At 36.0% G+C, this 22251-nt stretch overlaps 1 protein-coding gene across 2 annotated transcripts in view; it reads right to left on the bottom strand.

The window, feature by feature from the left end:
- Window positions 1-2010: 2010 nt before the first annotated feature.
- Window positions 2011-22251, bottom strand: part of UBE2D2 (ubiquitin conjugating enzyme E2 D2) — a 43156-nt gene continuing 22915 nt past the window's right edge. Inside the window, exons 2-8 of one of the 2 annotated variants that reach the window (XM_042250951.2) lie at window positions 14987-15050; window positions 10626-10657; window positions 10469-10546; window positions 10277-10382; window positions 4882-4975; window positions 4602-4693; window positions 3571-3677 (exon numbers count right to left, since the gene is read on the bottom strand). In XM_042250951.2, the coding sequence (XP_042106885.1) occupies window positions 4633-4693; window positions 4882-4975; window positions 10277-10382; window positions 10469-10546; window positions 10626-10657; window positions 14987-15050 (435 nt within the window). In that variant the 3' untranslated portion in view covers window positions 3571-3677; window positions 4602-4632. Of the gene's footprint in view, window positions 3678-4601; window positions 4694-4881; window positions 4976-10276; window positions 10383-10468; window positions 10547-10625; window positions 10658-14986; window positions 15051-22251 lie in introns of both variants that reach the window. The other variant, XM_027970300.3, reaches the window with a different exon arrangement.

Here is a 22251-nt window from a genome sequence, read left to right as displayed (position 1 = left end):
GTGGATATGAATGTATGTTCTGATAGACTGCTACCTTCATAGTTATTCTCACATTAAAAATCTGCTTTCTCCACACTTCTCCAGGCTGCCGGCCCAGCCAGGATCCTGAGTGGCTTTTTAGCACATTCAAAGTTCTATGTTTGGGAGCTATCACATGACAAACTGACTGGCGGAAAGTTGGAATGGTCTTGGGTACCTCCAACTTCTTGTGGCTCTATCTTATTACATATGGTGAAGATGTTTTAGACTATAAAGAAGAAATGGGTTGGAAAAAACTTTTGAAATGCTAATATAGTATGTTTTATATAGTGATTATAACAATTCCCCTGGGATTTACAAATCTGTTATTAATGTGCGAGAAAAAGCTTTATGTGAATATTATGTCAAATCAGCATTTGTGTTTTGCATCATCAAATTTTTTTTAAAAAAATCTGCTTTCTCTTATATAACACCATACATACTGGAATAACCCATCACTTAAAGACTGTTTCACAAATGGAATCAAAAGGAGACAAGTTCCTAACATGACTGACAATTTTCTGCAGGGGTAACAAAGATGCTATTCCTAAGTAGGAAGGAAGGAAAGATGTGTTCATAATTCAGAAGACCTAGGAACTCAAGAAAATTCTTCCACTAAAACCTACCCCCTGGATTTATTAAGGGGTATGGTACAGCATATGAGACAAGGCCAGTTTCACTTTAATTGCAGTCAAGGGGCAGTTTATGGGCTTTTCAATTGTAGTTTAGAAATAATTCATTTCTCCTCACAATAGGGCTCAAAATAACTTGTTGAGGCAAAGAGGAATGATTGGAAAAGTGGAATACTATAGTTGCTGGAAGCAGAAAAGGAGTGCTTTATTTGCTAAGTTAGTGCAGAGAACATGGACTCCTCTCTTTGACTACCATATCCTTCTCTCTTACAGACCTCCCTGCCACTCCCCTACCCAACAGTCCTCTTTCCAAATCTTTACATTACCCAAAATGTAGAAACTAGCGGACAATGGCCACTGGCCAGTAACAGAGTATGTGAGTATCTGAAATCATGTAGTTTTACTTAAAGAGACTGCTTCAACCATAACTTGATCAAGCGTTCCATTTTGTTGAGAAGCAAAGCAATTAACATATACACACCACTATATAAAAAAACAGATAACCAACAAGGACCTATTATACAGCACTGGTAACTATACTCAATATTTTATAATAACCTGTAAAGGAAAAGAATCTGAAAAAATAAATATATATGTACGACTGAATCACTTTGCTGTATACCTGAAACTAACACAACATTGTAAACCAACTATATTTCAATTTAAAAAAAAAAGGCAAAGCAAGCCATACACTTGACATTCCCTTATTACCAATGCCTCACCAAGATAATCAAATCTACTGCAAACAAGCTTTTGTGATAAAACTAGAGACAGTTCTATAAAAAGCAACGTGATCCCAGATGAGACCCATCCCAAATGACACACTGTTTTTTGTGAGTGGGGAAGATGGTCTCCCTCATTAAGCCTTCATTCTGGCCAAGGAATATACAACCAAACTTAACAATATATGTTCCAACCTCAAATGAGCAAGAGCAATTGCATTCAAAGGCCTAATGTTTCATTCAGCACCTGAACATCAGGACAATGACTTTTACTTTACACTTGACTTGTAAGCACTCTTGTAAAAATATCTATGTTGTGGCCTAATAAATGGTAATAAGCTGGCTGGTCTCTAAGATGACCACAGAATGAGGCTTTCAGGATCTGTATAACTAATCCATGGTCAACAGTCAAAAATTGAATTCCCACTTACCCATGATACTGAGAATGAGGGTAATTCTAGGTTAGAGCTCAATTCTAACTCCTTTACCCACAATTATTAACAGTCAAACCTTCGCAAAATCAAGGATACTAGAAATACTAATAAGCACCCAGCAGCTAAAATGCAGCACTTTAAAAGGTTTGGTGTATCACACTTTAGTTCTGAGATATAGTGACACTGAGAGATAAGACAAACAAGTTTAAAACCAAAAGCAGTGGACATTTATTCCTCAATTTGTGTGCAAGAGTGTAAAGATGCATTTGAAAGAAGCTGACGGCTAAAGCACATCAGCCATGGCTTTCAGGCTAGCCTGGTTTACAATTAGATTAGGAGAAGTAGGGGGAAAAACGGTAACTTGCCTAGTTCACACGAACGATGTTTCTGGCAAACACAGCTGTTTACAAGTTTCAAACTACATTTTACTAGCGTCAAGGGAAGACTTCAAAAAGCCACATACAGTACAATTTAAAATTGGATGAACATCCTGCAATGTTAGTGCAAAGTAATTATGTAGACTCTCCAATACAAGATTGTGCTCATGTTTCCCAGGTTTGGTCAATGTTGCTCTTTTACAGTCACAATCACAGAAGCTTAACTTACCAAACAGCAATGCCTTTGTTTTATGTCCTATGTACCAAAGGAATGTCACAAGGTTTTGGTGAAATGCAGCTTAATTTCAATAATAAAGCAAATTTCTTATGTAACAGTCATGTCCCTGGAATACTGCACATATGTTTCATGGAAATTCTTTTAAGCTTATGTGTTTATCTTGTTCAATAAAATTACTTTCAAGATATACTTTTTACTGTGTAAACTGGAATTGTTTCATGATTTTGAAGTGCAACCAATATAAATGAAAACATTTCAGGGGTGGGAGAAAATCCACCACTAATCTCAGCTAGACAAAGTTCTTAAAATCAAAAAGCCTATTCACACAAATTATATGTAATGACTGTAGTAATCAGTTTATTACACAGATTAATCATTCTTGAACGTACAAGCTCCAGAGGAGCAACTGGGTCTTTAAATATACACAAGTATTTCCATCAAATGAATTGTCACCCTTACATCCAAATAGACCTAAGCAGTTAAAAACATAAGAAAAATAAGAGCTATTAGCTATGTATTAACTGAGAAACCACATACAAACCAAAGAATTATGGAAGAGAGAAAGAGGGGCTGAAAGATGAAGGTTGAAGGGTGAGGAGATGTAAAAGAGTTGGGAGCAAAGCCCATCACACGTTACTTACTAATAGCTCCAATCCATTTAAATGTTGACCAATTAGACCTTAAAATACAGGATGTGGGTAGAGTTTAATCTGGTTGGTCATAACTTTCACCTAAGACGTAAGTCCTTCGGAATAAAAGGAATACAGAAACATATTCATGTTTTTCACCTTGCTTTTCATAACTGTTTTGAGTTTAATAGGATTTCACTTAAAAAACAATCTCCTACAGGTCAGTGGAGCTTTTCTTTCCCATCCAAGAACACACCATACCCACCACCCCTCACCTTGCTGTTATCCAAATTTAAGTCAATAAGGAAAGCTTTTAGTCTCACACCTAGGTTATGCCTGGAGAACTGGCTTGTCACACACACACTTCTCTGCTAGGAGGCAATGTTGGTACAGAAGTACAGTATTTCTAGTTTGTTGTTCCAAGTATGTACAACACGCAGCACTGCTGTATCAGGTAAACATGTGCACAGGGGAAGATGAGGCGTGGGCTCATAGAAAGCAGTCAAATGGAAATCAAAAGGACTTTCTCTTTCAGAGTTCCCCTATCTTTATTTGTAGAGGTTATCCAATAATTTCTTTAATTACATCGCATACTTCTGAGTCCATTCCCGAGCTATTCTGTTGTACCTGTACACACAAAGAGAAGCTTGGCTTAACATAGGTAAGGAGTCAGTCAGAAAGCAACAGAGTTCATTCATTATCCCATCTAGTAACTTGAGGGGAAGAACTTATAGAACTTTAAGTGAAGCCATCTTCCTACTCCAAATTTCTAATAAACATTAGAAATATCCTATAAATGCTATATAGGATTCTAATTAAATTTCAGCATTTGCTGGCATATCTCCAGTCTCTACTCCACTGACCTATTTCCAAGATGATTTTCAACCCTTGTTTTACTTATTTGGAGTTCTTCAAACAATATAATTCTATATTATATGGTTCTTGAAATCACATAAAAATGATCAAATTGACATAATACTTTTCCTGCATCAACAGAACAACCAGTTCTGGCAGAACTTATTTTAACAATTTGGTTGCTAAAATGAATGGGTTTACTGCTTCAGAAGAACATTCTAGTAATAAAATAAGCAGGGCAAAGGATCTTTAATTCTTATGATACTATGTAGATTCAGACACACACAAAAAAACTAAGACCCAACTGCTGTTAGAATACCCCATTCTCATTGCAGCTCCTTTTAAAAATATCTTATATACATGCCTCTCTAGCCAATAATTCAAATAACTGTTTAATCTTTTATATTTTAACTTTTGAAAATGAATCATTTTCTCCCATCTATCTCCTTCACAATCTTATTGAATAATATGCAAAACAAACAAAAGATTACAACATTTCATTTACTATATCTTTTGATACCCTGACCACTTTTCAATAATTCATAATACAATTCTAAAATGTGCAAATTCTGCAAGTTTTATTTTAAATGAAATTTGGGGCTTTTGGGTCTTGTAGCATTTATTTACTTTCTTTTTTTAGATTATTCCAAATGGTAGAACATCAATTCTCTTTCCCATTAATTTATAAATACCTACCTAAGACAACTGGGCTCTTGATGCAAAATCTTTACAAGTCAAAAACCAAGAAGACATAAAGCTGTTGGAAAATATACTGTAGAAAAGTTCTTCTAGACAGTAGGAATCATACAAAACAGAGACAAAATCATCTACTTATGATACTTGATGCAAATACTGCTCTTTCCCGTCCCCAACTGATATATTAGGACTTCGTTTTAAGTGTCTGACCCATGCTCAGACCTTAGACACAAACATCTCCACCCTATCAGACACTCTTCTGTCTGGAGACCATACTTACTTTTCTCTATCTGTTTTGTAGATCCGAGCAATCTCAGGCACTAAAGGATCATCTGGATTGGGATCACACAACAGAGAACAGATGGACAAAAGTACTAGAATGAAAAAAACATATAAATTAGTAGAGGATAAAAGCAAAAAGGCTGAAAGAAATATGAGATGCCAACATAAGAGAAAATTCTAAGACCCTATTTATTGTAGTGTCTAGCAGGTTTGTAAGCTCTATCTATGTTTACAGTAACAGTAACTAACAAAGATTCTAAGACTTCTCTAAGCTTGAACCAGTAAGAAAGCTGGCCCAGGCTGGTGAACTGTCTTGCGCCATTTCCCTGGTTAGTGAGTAATCAGAGTAGAATTATTAATAGAATACAGGTCTTTCAAATCCTAGACCAATAAGACTTTCCCCAGCTTATAAATTTCAATTTTTAGAAGCCCATGTTCAGGGATAAATGGCTTTCAAAATTCTAAAGACAACCACACTACTGAATGCTCTCAGTAAGAAATGACAACTATGAAATCCAACAATTATTAGTTCTTGATGTCAGGTACCATATTCAGATGCAATGGATTTGTTTCATTTTTAGTTGAAAACAATTTAGTTTAAGAACACAGAGGCCAGTACTTGTCCCCAGATGGGGCTGGCCACACTTTATTACAGATGATATTACATATCTCAAACAAAAGTCTCAAACTATCTTCAGTAACAAGTTAAAATCTCATCTCAGTCATTTCCTCAACGACAACCTGAAATGTGGCAGACAAATCTCAACAGTACAATTTCCTCTGTTTAAATTTGTTAACTTACATATTCCTTTACTGAAGGCAAAGAGGAGGCCAAAGCCACTAATTATATTAAATCCAGTGGCCTCTGACATACCAATAAATTCCAATCCTCCTATTCTGATGTTAACAGAATTCAGCTATCTTATTTTTCTCTAATGTTCTGTAACAAGAGACAATAATTTAGAGCCCACTGTACTCCCAAAACATCAATTCAGCAGGAAAAGGGATTTACTCATTTTCCCATCAAATCTGTCCTACAGAGATCAAGGGCTTCTGAGAGATAAAGAAAGTTTACATGCCCTTTATCATTCAGTTGTTAACAAAAAAGCTATTTCCTTGCCTTAAGAGTATATGGAAAATAAAAAACATCAGGAAAGATGTTTTCTGACTCTTCATTCCTGTTGCCCACAATTCTGGCAGGTGGCATTCCCAAACATCTTCTCTTCCCTTTGTCAGGTGTACCACCTGATGCCCTCTTCAAGCACAGAACATTCTAACAGCAATTAGGAAAGATTTCATGTATTTCCTGGAAATGACAACAGGGAGTTATAGATTTTTGGTTGTTCATGAAATTATTGACTACAGAAGAAACTTGTCTGACCTATCAAGCTGGCAAGAATACAACCGACTCTTCACCTAAAATTAGATACACTACCAAGTTAGTATAAGTTTCCTTTACTTATTGTCCAACTATTTAAAACAGGCAACTTTAAAGAGAGATTTTTTAAATTATAGTTGATTTACAGTGTTGTGTTAGTTTCAGGTATACAGCAAAGTGATTCAGTTATACATATACGTTTGTTTTCAGATCCTTTCGTATTATAGGTTATTACAAGATACTGAACATAGTTTCCTGTGCTATACAGTAGGTCCTTGTTTATTTTATATATACAGCAGTGTATAACTATTAATCCCAAGTGAAGTCGCTCAGTCGTGTCCGACTCTTTGCGACCTCGTGGACTGTAGCCCACCAGGCTCCCATTTATCCCTCCCATCCCCCTTTCCCTGTCAACCATAAATCTGTTTTCTCTGTCTGTGAATTTGTTTGTTTTGTAAATAAGTTCATTTGCATCACTTTAGAAAGATAAGCTTTAAGTAAATAACTTTCCTCACTTTCTTTCCAGAAAAGGAAAGTAGGATGGTGGTTATCTGGATCTAGTGAAAGGATTTTTAGTACACTACTTAGTTCCTTTAATTTTTAGAAAATTGATTTTGGCTTATAATATACTATACTTTCTTTCTCTATAAAGAGAGTAACTTCTACTTCTACAGCTTGTACAGACTCTTTACTGAAGTAACTGAATTTTCACTTATATATATATTCTTCTTCAGTACATAACCAATTTCATTAGTGTCATAACTTAGTCACTTCCAATTCTAAATCAAATTCTAAGTCAAGTAGCTTTACGATACAGTTAACCTGCTTCAAGTTTTCTGTATATTTAGGTCCCTTACCTATATACTCAAAGAGGAGGGTATTTTGGGTCTAGATTATTGCCCTTAAAAACAGAATACGCTAAAGAATAATTATATCATACACAGAATTTGGGTCTTTCACAGAAAGGCTTGCCCATACTTCAATTTACAAAATAATCTTTAAAACACTAAACCTAGGTATGCTGATAAAACCAAATTCAACAAAATGGTACTGTAGTTATTTTAAAAGATAGCTATCCAGACAGAACATATCAAGTCAAATAAATCAACAGCCCTTATGACTTAGAATAATTGAAAAACAAAACAAAAAAACGCCACCACTAGGCACAGAAGGGAAGAGAAAAAAGCTATGGTAACAATTTCAGCTATCTAGACAGACTCCCCCCGCCCCACCATCCATCCACCCAACGCACCCACACACAGAATCCCACCTCTCTTGGCCCCGTTTATATCTAGATTTATATCTCCACAGTTACTTGGTAAAATAAGAGCAAACAGGTCAGGAAATCACAAGAACAACAGGCATATGAATACTTTCACAAGCAACCACTGAATGGCACAGAGGCCTACAAAAACAAAAGGGGCCACTCATCTGTAAAGCTATTTCAGTAACTTTTAAAAATGTGGTCCTTTTATTTTTTTTTGTTTACATTTTTGCCTAGGACCCCAGAAATCTTAATTTAATGCCTCAGAGTTTTTGTGCCTTTAAAAAATTAATGTGGAAGGGTATAAAAGTGTTACCATAATTATAACATGACAAATATCCAATACTTTTTACAATAGTGCCTTTATGCCAGTTATTTGGGTGCTTACAAGGAATCAGTTAACTATGCATTTTTGCTTTTTAAGCTCCAGAATAATAGTGAAATAGTTTTTATCACCCCTACTCTATAGATGAAAACACTGTGGAATACAGAAGCTAATCCATCTCAAATCTCACTAACACAGGCAGTTGCATCCAGAATCTATGTTCTTTACCATGAAACTATGCTGCCTCCTGTCTAAATGTATGCACTTAAGAAATGATAAAATTTAAGTAGAGAGGAAAAAAAATTTCATGTACCAAATTTCAGCCTCAAATACCCAAACTATTTCTTTCTAGCTATTTAATATACTTTCTCTACAATGCAAGTTACAGTGTATAATATTTTATCTCTTCTGCTTTTATCAAACACTGTATTTTCCCATTTTCCATAGTATTTGTAAGGATCAATATTCTTTTGAATGCATGTGCCAGAACCGAATGTGTTTTTTCTATTGTTGAACCTATATGTCATTTCTAATTTTCAGAAATAACATTGTTGCAGATGCAGAGGGAGATTTTAGCAGTTGGGTTTGTTTTCTTAGAAAGAATTATTGCATCAAAGGGTGTTAATATTAATGATTAAATCTCCTATCTCTTAATACATATAGGCAGACTAAACAAATCTATCTGTAGCATATATAAGCAATCATTCCAATGTACTTCACAAAGTACTTCAATGTACGAAAAAATATTTAGTTTCCTTTTTAAAAGATCTTTGTTAATTTAAAAGGTGAAGTGAAAATGTTAGTCGTTCAGTCATGTCTGACTCTTTGTGACCCCATGGACTGTGTGTAGTTCAGCAGGCTCCTCTGTCTGTGGGATTTTCCAGGCAAGAATACTGGAGTGTGTAGCCATTCCCTTCTCCACGGGATCTTCCTGACCCAGGAACTGAACCTGGTTCTCCCACATTGTAGGCAGATTCTTGACCATCTGAGCCACCAGTGAAGCCCCAAAAGGTGAAGAATAGGTACTTATTTTAATTTGTATCTCCTTGATTATTCTGTTCCTTTCTGTCCATTCATCTACTGGGATCTAGGTTTTTCCTCTTACTGATTTATACATGTTCTTCATATCTGTTAAACATACTAGCCCATTTTCATATGTGTGTGCGTGTGTATATGTGTAAGTTGCTCAGTCATGTTGGACTCTTCGCAACTGTAGTCCACCAAGCTCCTTTATCCATGGAATTCTCCAGGCAAGAACAACACTGGAATAGGCTGCCATTCTCTTCTTCAAGGGATCTTCCCAATCCAATCAGCCCATTATCATACTTGTAGCCTATTTCTTGTACTGTATTTTGACAACATTTAATCCTCTTGTGCGGAGAAGGCAATGGCACCCCACTCCAGTACTCTTGCCTGGAAACTCCCATGGACAGAGGAGCCTGTAGGCTGCAGTCCATGGGGTCGCAAAGAGTCCGACATGACTGAGTGACTTCACTTTCACTTTTCACTTCCATGCACTGGAGAAGGAAATGGCAACCCACTCCAGTGTTCTTGCCTGGAGGATCCCAGGGATGGCGGAGCCTGGTGGGCTGCTGTCTATGGGGTCCCACAGAGTCGGACACGACTGAAGCGACTTAGCAGCAGTAGCAGCAATCCTCTTGTGATTTCATTTGAGTATGACATTGAAAGGTTGTAGAATTTCAAATCAATAAGTAAGATAATATTCAGTTCAGGTATATAAAGAAATATCCAATCTACTCATATAATTAGGTCTTATTTAAAAGAACTACTGGATCTTTCATCACAAAGTTAGTAACTTTCTCCACACATTTTCAAACACACACACACGTGCATGCACCAATATACCACAGACTAAGATGCTCACATAAAAATATACATTAAATTGATTATCTTAAATGATGATTCTGTTCTTGATAGAAACCTAAAGACAAGAACAGGTAAAACCTTAAATAATGTGAATATGAATTCATCTATACTTTGTCCTTCAAGAAACTAATATCTATAATTATAGTACAAACATTCCTCTACAAGGGCTGCTTTTTTCCTATTCCTGAACACTATCTATCCTTTCCATTCATGGATCTCAAGGCTGGAAAGACATTACTTGTTGTCTACATTAACCATGCTCTTAAAAAAACGGATTCACAGGCTCCATATTCTAATCTATGCCTGAACAGCAAGAAGAATGGACAGAGAGCAATCACAGCACCAAGGTATACATACGCTTAAAAATCCAACTCTCTCTAGTGGGTCTAAATCCCAGATCAAGAATAAGGGGGACTGCTACATTCTCTTGAAAAAGAATTTGACTAACCCTTTCAAGAATAAGTAACCTAAAAAAGACACACACACACACACACAAAAATAGTAGGCTTTATTTTGATATCAAATATCCATTCCATTACCTTTTGAAATAGTTAGTGCTGGAGACCACTGTGACCGTAGAATATCAAGACAAATGCTGCCATTACTGTTAATATTTGGATGATAAATTCTTGTTGTAAATGCAACCTATCAAAACAAGGAAAACTTCTTATAAACAGTTTCATTAGCATTGTAGAAAGTAGATAAAAAAACAATTTGCATATCCCAGTTACCTTAGGTGGTTTGAAGGGGTAATCTGTTGGGAAATGAATTGTCAAGAAAAATACTCCACCCTGATAGGGACTGTCATTCTGTTGATAACAAAAAATGTTGGGTTAAAATGAGTGAATTACCTAAACTATTTATTCTGAAATTAATCTGAATACTTACTGGTCCCATTATTGTAGCTTGCCAATGGAACACTGAAAAAAGAACAACAAAAAGTCACCATGAAGTAATATCAACAGTAAATTTTTTTTTTTACTGTTTCCTAACATAAACTCCAGTACTTTCGCCACCTCATGCGAAGAGTTGACTCATTGGAAAAGACTCTGATGATGGAAGGGATTGGGGGCAGGAGGAGAAGGGGACGACAGAGGATGAGATGGCAGGATGGCATCACGGACTCGATGGACGTGGGTCTGAGTGAACTCCGGGAGATGGTGATGGACAGGGAGGCCTGGCGTGCTGCGATTCATGGGGTCGCATAGAGTCAGACACGACTGAGCAACTGAACCGAACTGATAGAGCAGAACAGTAAACTTAAAAGTAGATAATACTCAAATTAGGAAATGCTAGTTCTTTCCAGTGAGAAAAAAATTTCCAAGAGTTCTCATGTGTAGATCTTTAGAATTACTGGTATCTCAATAAATAAAGAAAACGTATGCTGAAAGTCCCAAGCTTGATTACAAACTCTAGGGATAATCTCAATAAATCATAAACTTGTTTAGTAAGGAAATTTTCTCTTCAAACTGCAAAAAACAGTGCATGTTCTGTTTCAAAGGTGATGCCACTAAGTACAACACCTTCTAAGCAAGCTACTAAGCACTTAACAATCACACTAGGATCTGAGCAAACTAAGGGATGCTGTCAATGGGATTATACATGAGCAACTCAAACCAGCTAACTCTTGATGCAAGGAGGGAATGTGAAGACTAGAAAACCACACAAAAATCCACTCAGATGTCAGCCCAAACCCTTAAATTCCTTCTGATCATCTGTATGAGAACTGCCCCTGTGGTTGGCTTGCCCCTCACTGGGGCCTGAAGCTACAAAGAGCAATCTGTTTACTAAGGATTAAAAATAAAGGATAGGTATTGCTGAGACTCTCCTTTTTAGATTACTCATCATTAGTACTGAGAAAAATTCCTCTTAACTTCTGCCAACTAATTTTTTTATGGATTAAGTAGCTAAGGAGAAAGTTACTTTGAGCCACTAAGATCAGTCCTAGTATCTTCAACAAAGGTTCTATTAAAGGCCCCATATTAATTAACAAAAAGCATTTGGAGACCTACTATTTTAAATCTTAATTGGATATTCTGCCACACTGGTTACATATAAGAAAACCTAATAGAGTCACTGACTTAGGTCTTTCTCTGGAGTGCATTTAAGTTGCTTCCATGTCTTGGCTATTGTTAAGCAGTGCTGCTATGAACACTGGGCTGCATGTATCTTTTCAAATTAGAGTTTTCTCTAGATAAATGCCAGGAGTGGGACTGCTGAATCATATGGCAACTCTATTTTTAGTTTTTTAAGAAACCTCCATACTGTTCTCCATAGTGGCTGCACCAATTAGATTTCCACCAACAGTGTAGGAGGGTTCCTTTTTCTCCATACCCTCTCCAGCATTTATTATGTGTAGACTTTTTAATGATGGCCATTCTCACCAGTGTGAGATAATACCACATTGTAGTTCTGATCTGCATTTCTTTAATAACTAGCTGTATGAGCTGTTTGTATATTTTGGAAATTAATTCCTTGTTGGTTGCATCGTTTTGCAAATATATTCTATTTCACAGGTTGTCTGTTTTGTTTACAGTTTCCTTTGCTACGCAAAAGCTTGTAAGTAATTATGACCCATTTGTCTGTCCATCACTAGGGTGATGGATCCAAAAAATATTGCTGCAATTTGTGCCAGTGTTTCTACGTTTTCTTCTAGGAATTTTAGAGTATCTGGTCTTACATTTAGATCTCTCAGTTTATTTTTATAAATGGTGTGAAAAAATGTTCTAATTTCATTCATTTACTTGCACCTGTTCAGTTTCCCCAGTATCACTTGACTTTTCTCCATTGTATATTCTTGCTCCCTTTGCAGTAGATTAATTGATCGTAAATGCATAGGTTCATCTCTGGGCTTGCTACCCTGTTACACTGATCCATATGCTTTTTTCTGTGTGTGCAACCACCATACTATTTTTGATTACTGTAGCTTTGTAGTACAGTCTGAAGTCAGGAAGTCGTCTTTCTCAAGATTGTTTTGGTTATTTGAGGTCTTTTGTGTTTCCAAAAGTTTAAATTTGTTTTGTTCTAGTTCCATGAAAAATGCCATTGGTTATTCAAAAGAGATTGAACTGAATCTGTGGATTGTCTGGGGCAATATGGTCATTTTAACAATATCTGTTTATGTCATCTTCAATTTCTTTCACCAGCATCTTAATGGTGTTCAGAGTATAGGTCTTTTCAGCACAATGTTTTTATGCTCATTCATGTTGTAGCATGTATCAATACTTCATTCCTGTTAATTGTCAAATAATATTCTACTATATGGCTACACCATATTTTACTTATCCCTTCATCAGTTGGTGGGCATTTGGGTTGTTTTCACTTTTTGGTTATTATAAATAAAATTTCTATGAACAATCAGGTGTGAGTTTTTATAGGGATATATGTTTTTATTTCTCTTGGACACATACCTAGGAATGAACTCACCGGGTCATATGGTAAACTCTGTGTTTTGCTTTTTGAGGAACTGTCAGGCTGACTTTCTTCCAAGCTGGCTGTACCATTTTGCATTCTACCAGCAAAGTATGATGGTTCAAATTTCTCCACATCTTTATCAATACTTACTATTTGACCTTTTGATTCTAGCCATCCTAGTGGGTGTAAAGTGACACCTCATTATGGTTTTGATATGTATTTCCCTGATAATTAATGATGCTGAACATCTTTCCATGTTCTTAATGTATTTGAATATCTTAGAGAAAAAGCTACTCAGATCGTCTGTTCATTCTTAATTTGGGTTATTGATCTTTATAATGTTGAGATATAAAGACTTTAAAATCACTTTCTTAACAGTATCATTTGCCGTACCTAATTTTTAAATTTTGATGAAGTCTAATCTCTCTTTCTTTTTCTTTTATTGCTTATGCTTTAGGGGGGAGTTTAACTCTGCAGGGTAACCACTTTTCAATCTGAGAAAGGAATGTAGTAGTACCAACTATGGTAGAAACAAAGGCAAATTACTTTAGCACACTACAGAACTTCAAAAATGAAATCTAATCCCCAGACTTCAAACACTTTTAATTAAAAATCAGTCTCTCAAAAAAAAAAAAAAAAAAATCAGCCTCTCTCAACTCTGAGCAATTTACCTGAAATAAAAACACTCTTTCAAAATTGAATGACCACATTGATACAGATGGATATGATACCATGGAATGACAAAACTAGAATCAGAAAATCTGAGGATAAGTCTACTTCAAGAACCACCACAAGGCTCTCACTAGATTCTTCTCTAAAACAGTTAACAATTTCTTTTCTAATTACTTAAAGAATTGTGAGGCTTAAATGAGATAATGTGTTTAAGTACTTGGCCTGTCCTGTTTGATATCAAATACTATACATACTCAGTAATACTGGACAGATCTAAACATAACATAAATGGGATTTTTTCATAACAAGTACTTAAGTCTTATAATTTATAACATCTGTTTTATCTATAAAGCAATCCTTGTACAAGGATTCTGCTTTGATTCCTAAGGATTTAGCAAACCAAAACAACAATCTTAAGAAAAATTAGGAAAAAATTAATCTTACACACAAGTACATATAACCTCATTTATTTTGTCTTAACCTATACACCTCCCTTACACAAATGCCTCTAAATATACTCCAAGTATATTCCACTTTTCCCCTATTTGCTAAATGTTGCATTTTTGTGTGTGAGAATTAGTTACACAGCCTATTCAAATATCCTTCATTTTTAAAAGGCTGTAAGATGGTATTAGGGGAAAAGCTGTCTTGAGACAAAGTGGAACAAAAGTAAAATTATTATCCAACATGTATGGTAAGATACAATAAATTATTTCAAACAGGATTAAGAAGATAAACTGGAAATTAAAGGTAAGTTGTAGCTGTCTTCACAAATATGAGTCAATACAAAGAAAGACACAGACCCATATATACACCACCCCCCAATCATACTTACTATTATCTTACTAAAGAACAATAGCTTGCTGTAGACAAAAGCTTGAATATTTTGACTTAGGTAAATACCCAGAAGGGACAAAAGGTAGGTAAGGAAGAGCCAGAACAACTACACAGACAACATCTGGCAGAAGACATTCAAAACAAAATACAGTACAAAAGATGATGGAATATACATAAAACTGCACCTTTCATGGGCAAATAAAGGAAAATTGCATAATTAACTCTTCATACAAATAACCTCAGCAGATATATATTTATTAGTACCAGAGTTCACCAGAGGCACTGTTATGCTGTTTTATGTTTTAGTATTCCTTTTAGATACTTACTATCATCTCCAACGGGACCTGCTGAACACTGTGCTGGGGGGTCCCGTGCCAGGTCATTCAATTCCTTCAAGAAGGAGAGAATAAAGAAATGTATTTAACATAAAAGTAACTATTATCCATTAATAACACCATCACTGTTACCAATAATCTCTGTCTCACCAGTAAAGCTTTTAGCAGCACTCCTTCAAAGTCAGAGAAGAGAAAGGTAGATTAATTAAATCTTTAAAATATTTGGGATTCCTGAATATAAATGTATGTTTTTAAAAGTAGATCATTTTTGCTTTGGAGTTTAATAGGTATTAAATATAATGAAAGTAAACATGTATCATATACTAAAGAACCACAAAAACTGTTTCTTTGAGTTTTCTTGGGCCGCACCATGCGGCGGGATCTTAGTCCCCAGACCAGGTATTGAACCCATGCACCTACACTGGGAGTGTGGACTGCCAGGGAAGTCTCACAAAAACTGTTTTTAAGTAAACACTTTATTTATTATTTTCCAATAAAGATCAACAGCTGGTTTTTGTACCTCAAAACCATTAAGTTACACTTCAGATGAACGGAGTCACAAATGTTTCAAATCATACAGAACCATCTGACAAGATACTGGTATTTTTTCAGCTCATATCCACTACAAAGCTTCCAAAGGTAGTAGGAAAAAAAGGGATATACTACAAAGGCTGGTTGGATATAACCCATCATAAAGTCTTGAAATCAGAGATGGAATTACACATGGGCTGCAGTCCATGGGGTCGCTGGGAGTCGGACACGACTGAGCGACTTCATTTTCACTTTTCACTCCCATGCATTGGAGAAGGAAATGGCAACCCACTCCAGTGTTCTTGCCTGGAGAATCCCAGGGACGGGGCAGCCTACTGGGCTGCCGTCTATGGGGTCGCACAGAGTCGGACACGACTGAAGCGACGCAGCAGCAGCATGCTCTACAAAAGATGCCAGCTTCTTAGCTACTTTAACACAAGAACCCACAAACTTGAGATTTGTTATTGGGTGGGGATGCCTTAAAAACCACAAAGCAGGAAATCATACTATATTCCCTTTCCCTTTGGCTTGGTATGTGAGATAAAAACAAACTGAGGAAGGACTAGTTTTAATTATCTTTTAAAACTTCAATGGTAAAACCTACCACTTAAAAAGTATTTCAAATCTTATTGAGTTATATAAATAAATATTTTAAATTGCAACACAGATATTTCTGTAAGTTCCTTCTTCTGAGTTAACTTATTCAACCAGTCGTTACATCAATTATTTTGTTTTATCCTATTTGTAAGCTTGGAGGATAAAGCATAAAGTATAGAAAAAAGTTCTCTTACTTTTTTTTTTTAAGTGCTGCGATTGAGATAAAGATTTAACAATATTTACTTCCTTTCACATCTCAATTTGAAGATTTTGTATTTCTCTACAACAGAGATTCCTTGCCCACCTCAAGGAGAAAACAAAAAACTTACTGTACAGTTCACATTCCCAAATGTTTGTAATACAGGTCACTATAACTAGAGAGCTTGCTTGATGTGAAACACAAAAGTTAAGCTACATCTTTTGACTAACCTCATCTAAGTTGAATATAAGGATTCATCAGGTGGTGATCAGTTTTTAACATATCAAACCACTATGTTGTATACGAGACAGTAACATAGTGTGGGAGGTCAACTATACTTACTAACAGTTTTAAGTAGTAGGGCTGTAATATGTATGTGTGTGTACATGTGCACACACACGCACTCAGTTGTCCTACTCTTTGCAACAACATGGACTGTAGCCCACCTGGCTCCTCTGTCCATGGAATTTTCCAGACAAGAGGTTAATTAACACTTCTGTATGCTATACATGAAAGTTTAACAGAGTAAATCCTAAGAGTTCTCATCCCAAGGAAAAAATTTTTCTCTTTACCTTTTATTTTGTACCTGTGAGATAATGGATGTTCACTAAACTTACCATGATAATTTCATGATATATGTAAGTCAAATCATTATGCTGAACATCTTAAACTTATGCCAATTACATCTCAAAAAGCTAAAAGGAAAAAAAAATCCTTGTCCTCTTCATAAGTCAATATTATATAATTAAAAAAAAAAGAAAACCTTAACTCAAATTTGTGCTAATTGACAATTAACATACTCATTCCAACACTTCCTTGGTTCAAGGCACTCACTTAAGTATGTTAAATGAAAGAGACATAAAAAGACTATATTCTGTATGATTCCATTGATACACATTCTAGAAAAGGCAAATTTATAGCGATAGAAACCAGATTAATAGTTTTAGGGGCCAGAGGGAATTGGAGGGGACTGATTACAAAGGAACATGAGGAAAATCTGGGGGGCTATGGATATACTCTATATTATGATTTTGGTAGGGACTACAAAACTGTGAATTATACTCATTAAAACTCAAACTGTATACTTAAAATTGTTGATTTTATTGTATACATCATAGTAAAGATTTATTGTATATACTTTATTGTATATAGATTTATTATATATACTTTAGAAAAGTTGTTTACTAAAAGGGCATATATTCATTCATCTTCATATATGCATACAGTATCTCTGAAGAATGGATCAAAACTAATTCAAAGTATTTGCCTTCAGAAGGAAACTTTGCTTTGGGGGTAAGAATAGGAACTACATGTATTTCTTTCATACCTTTAACAAGTATATTTATTGTCTATTTAAAAAATAACTTACCAGTTCTGACTATACATTTGGATTAAAAAAAAAAAGTTCTGAAAAAGCTGTGACTATCTGAACAGTAATGAGAATAGTGAAAACCCAGTTAGACTAAATAAACACAGAAACTACAAAATTTGAAGTTTCCCTGGTGGCTCAGTGGTAAAGAATCCACCTGCAATGAAGACCACCTACAATGCAGGAGACACAAGTTTGATCCCTGGGTTGGAAAGATCCTCTGGAGAAGGGAATGGCAACCCACTCTAGTATTCTTGCCTGAGAAATCCCATGAACAGAGGAGCCTGGCAGGCTATAGTCCACTGGGTCACAAGAGCTGGACATAATTTAGCGACTATACAACAACCACCACAAAATCTGATGTCCCTGCATTATGATTAAAACTGAAGGGGGAAAAAAAAACAGAAGGGAGTTCCCTACTGATATAGTGGTTAGGATTCTGGGCTTTCACTACCATGGCCTGGGGGAACTGAGATCTTGCAACCTGAGTGATGTGGCAAAAAGAAAACAAAATAAAGATAAATCTTGAAATTAAAGGCACTGATCTAGCCAAATCACTGGGCAGAAAAATATACCCTATTACATCAGGCTGTTGGCTTTATCATATGGCTTTATACCTATACATTAATTTCCTTGACTTTTTATTTCCCCCCAAATAGTATTCAGATTTTGTCTTATACATCATATAGCAAATCATACATTACTGGGATTGAGAGTAGAGCTAGGACAAAACCCAAAACCAAGCAACATTTCTGTTTATTGGAAAACTCTTCTGTGGAAAGAGCAATAGAGAGAAAGTGAAAGTATCAGTCACTCAGTCATATCTTACTCCTTGTGACCCCAAAGACTGTACCCACCAGGATTCTCTGCCCATGGAATTCTCCAGACAAGAATACTGAAGTGGGTTACCATTTCCTCCTCCAGGGGATCTTCCCAACCCAAGGATTGAACTCAGGTTTCCTGCATTGCAGATGGACTTTTTACCATCTGAGCCACTTGGGAAGCCCTTATAGACAAAGCACATATAATTAAATTTAGGGAAAAAAAGGGAAGAGGGAAGTTTGACAGTTAAGGTAAAGAACCCTCAATTTCTAAAGAGACTTTATCGTCTTAACTTTGAAATAAAAAAAAATATTATAATAAAGGTCTTATTTTCGAAATAAACTGTGGATTTTAGTAGAGTTCTCAATTAAGATTTTCTTCTTTGACATTGTACACTCTCCTTGTTTCTAGGTATACAGAACCATTATTTTTAAAGATTAAGGGTTATAGACAATTTTGATTATCTGAAACTTTCCCAAGTGTTTAATTTAGTTCAAACAGCCCCCAAACCTTATACCAATTAATTATTTTCCAGTAAAGTTTAATTCACTACAAACTTTTTTGTCCATGTTGCGTGGCATGCAGGATCTTAAGTTTCTTGACCAGGACTGAACTCCTGCCCTCTGCAGTGGAATCGTGGAGTCTTAACCACTAGACCACCAGGGAAGTCCTCCAACTTTTAAATACATTTCCTACTACTATCTTTTTTGGCTCAGGAATATGTTTTCCAATAAAGATACACAGGAATGATTATAATGCCTTATATATTATTATCTTAAGAGTACCTATTTTCCAAAGAATTAACCCTTCTTTAAAAGGGACCACTGTTAAAGAAAACAGAACACTAAAGCCTCTAAGCCTGTGGTATTTCTGTATTACAGCACTACAGCAAAAAGAAAGAGGACTTCCTAACTGTGGGGAGGGGGTCCTACAAGGGCTATGCTGACTTTGCTTTCCTTGTATCCTCAAATACTCAAATAGGTCGTTAATTGGTAAAACTTAATGATATTAGCTATTTTTAAAAACCCCCGTTTCCCCAGTCTTAACAATTATGAAGCTAAATATACATAGTACGGAACACAGATTTGTTTCACCATTTTGGTCTTACCCTACAGCAAATGATAGAAGGAATAAGATGGGGACATGAGAGATTATAGTTACTTTTATAGAAAATTGGCTCCAAAGTCAAGAGTCAATAGTTCTAAAATTTCCTGTACAAATCAAAGGTCTTTGGTGGAAAATCAGGATATGAGAAGATTTAAGCAGAAATTATGATTTAACATCAGAAGAGATATCTAGACTAATCCCCCATTTTATATACATAAAAAAGATACAAAGTAGCTAATCCAAGGAAAACTTGTAATTAGAGTAAGGACATGGTGTACTATATATGTTCTATTATATCATGCTTCTTTAGTCTGAATCTAAAATAGTAGAAATGTACAAGTTAGAATATCTGAGAATCTATATGTTGTCCAGGAAATCAAACTGAACCTCCTTTAAAATGAATGAACAGTAAAGAAAGAACAACTAGATAAGTAGTAGTTCTCAAAAATGAGACCCTGGCACAGCAGCATCATCACAAGAAAACTTATTAGAAATGCAAATTCTCAGGCTCCAACCAGACCTACTGAATCAGAAACTCTGCAGTTTCAAAGCCTAACAAGGTGCGTTTTAACAAGTCCCCCAGGAAATTGTGATGTACACTAAATCCTGACTGCCTTTACGTTTGACGAATTAAGCATCAAAGACAAAACGCAAGGCTAGAAAACTCATTACCAGCAAGACTCAAAGTGAAGGGAAGGTGAAGGAAAACATGGCAGCACAGAATGAATGCAAGAAAGGGGTGTTTCCACATTTTCAAGGCACACTGAAGGCGAGCGTCTGTTATTACCTTAGCACTGCATTCTCCCTGCCCTACCCCTATCTTACCAGGGTTGCAACAGAAACGCTAACTCATGTCCAACATAATATCTGAAGTTAGTATTTAAAAATTAACTGCTAGAGTATTTAAAATTACAAATTTTTAAAACTCTGGAAATATTAGTAACTCAGTTATCCTAGATCAGTTTGAAAAAAAAATTATGATTTCTGAAAACAGCAAATTACAGAATCTTTTATATCTGGTACTGATACACTTAATCCCTTGGCACTCTCAAATATTTTCTATTTCCCTCTTAATAATGCTGCCTTCTATTTTAAAGACAAATTGATAAAAATGTATCAATAGCAATCTTTCCCTGAACTGATTATAAGCAGAAGTAGTAACCTTATTGAGATTAATGTCTGTACTCTTTTTAAAAAATTCAAGTCAACTAAGACTATAGAAAATACCCAGCAAAAACCTATTACTCAGCTTCAGTTCAGTTCAGTCGCTCAGTCATGTCCGACTCTTTGCGACCCCATGGACTGCAGCCCACCAGGCCTCCCTATCCATCACCAATTCTTGGAGTTTACTCAAACTCATGTCCATTGAGTCGGTGATGCCAACCAACCATTTCATCCTGTGGCATCCCCTTCTCTTCCTGCCTTCAGTCTTTCCCAGTATCAGGGTCTTTGCATCAGGTGGCCAAAGTATTGGAGTTTCAGCTTCCAATGAATATTCAGGACTGATTTCCTTTAGGATGGACTGGTTGGATTTCCTTGCAGTCCAAGGGACTCAAGAGTCTTCTCCAACACCACAGTTCAAAAGCATCAAATCTTCAGTGCTCAGCTTTCTTTATAGACCAACTCTCACATCCATACATGACTATTGGAAAAACCATAGCTTTGTCTAGACGGACCTTTGTTGGTAAAGTAATGTCTCTGCTTTTTAATATGCTGTCTAGGTTGGTCATAGTTTTTCTTCCAAGGAACATCTTTTAATTTCATGGCTGCAGTCACCATCTGCAGTGAATTTGGGGGCTGCAGCCCCCCAAAGTAAAGTCTCTCACTGTTTCCATTGTTTTGCCATCTATTTGCCATGAAGTGATGGGACCAGATGCCATGATCTTAGTTTTCTGAATGCTGAGTTTTAAGCCAACTTTTCCTCTTTCATTTTCATCAAGAGGCTCTTTAATTCTTTATTTTCTGCCATAAGGGTGGTATCATCTGCATATCTGAGGTGATTGATATTTCTCCCGGCAATCTTGATTCCAGCTTGTGCTTCTTCCAGCCCAGCGTTTCTCATGATGTACTCTGCATATAAGTGAAATAAGCAGGGTGACAATATACAGCCTTGACGTACTCCTTTCCCAATTTGGAACCAGTGTGTTACTCCATGTCCAGTTCTAACTGTTGCTTCTTGACCTGCGTACAAATTTCTCAGGAGGCAGGTCAGCTGGTCTGGTATTCCCATCTCTTTAAGAATTTTCCACAGTTTGTTGTGATCTAAACAGTCGAAGGCTTTGGCATAGTCAATAAAGCAAAAGTAGATGTTTTTCTGGAACTCTCTTGCTTTTTTGATAATCCAGCGGATGTTGGCAATTTGATCTCCAGTTCCTCTGCCTTTTCTAAATCCAGCTTGAGCATCTGGAAGTTCAGTTCATGTACTGTTGAAGCCTAGCTTGGCGAATTTTGAGCATTACTTTGCTAGCATGTGAGATGACTGCAGTTGTGTGGTTGTTTGAACGTTCTTTTGCATTGCCTTTCTTTGGGATTGGAATGAAAACTGAACTGTACTCAGCTTAGCCCAATCTAAACATTGCTAGATCAAACTAGATCTTTAAGAAGTCCCCTGTGTTCTCCTCTCCAAAGTAA

The sequence above is a fragment of the Ovis aries genome, chromosome 5, assembly GCF_016772045.2.
Source record: "Ovis aries strain OAR_USU_Benz2616 breed Rambouillet chromosome 5, ARS-UI_Ramb_v3.0, whole genome shotgun sequence".
Lineage (NCBI taxonomy): Eukaryota > Metazoa > Chordata > Mammalia > Artiodactyla > Bovidae > Ovis > Ovis aries.
This window is presented reverse-complemented; position numbering and strand designations above follow the sequence as displayed.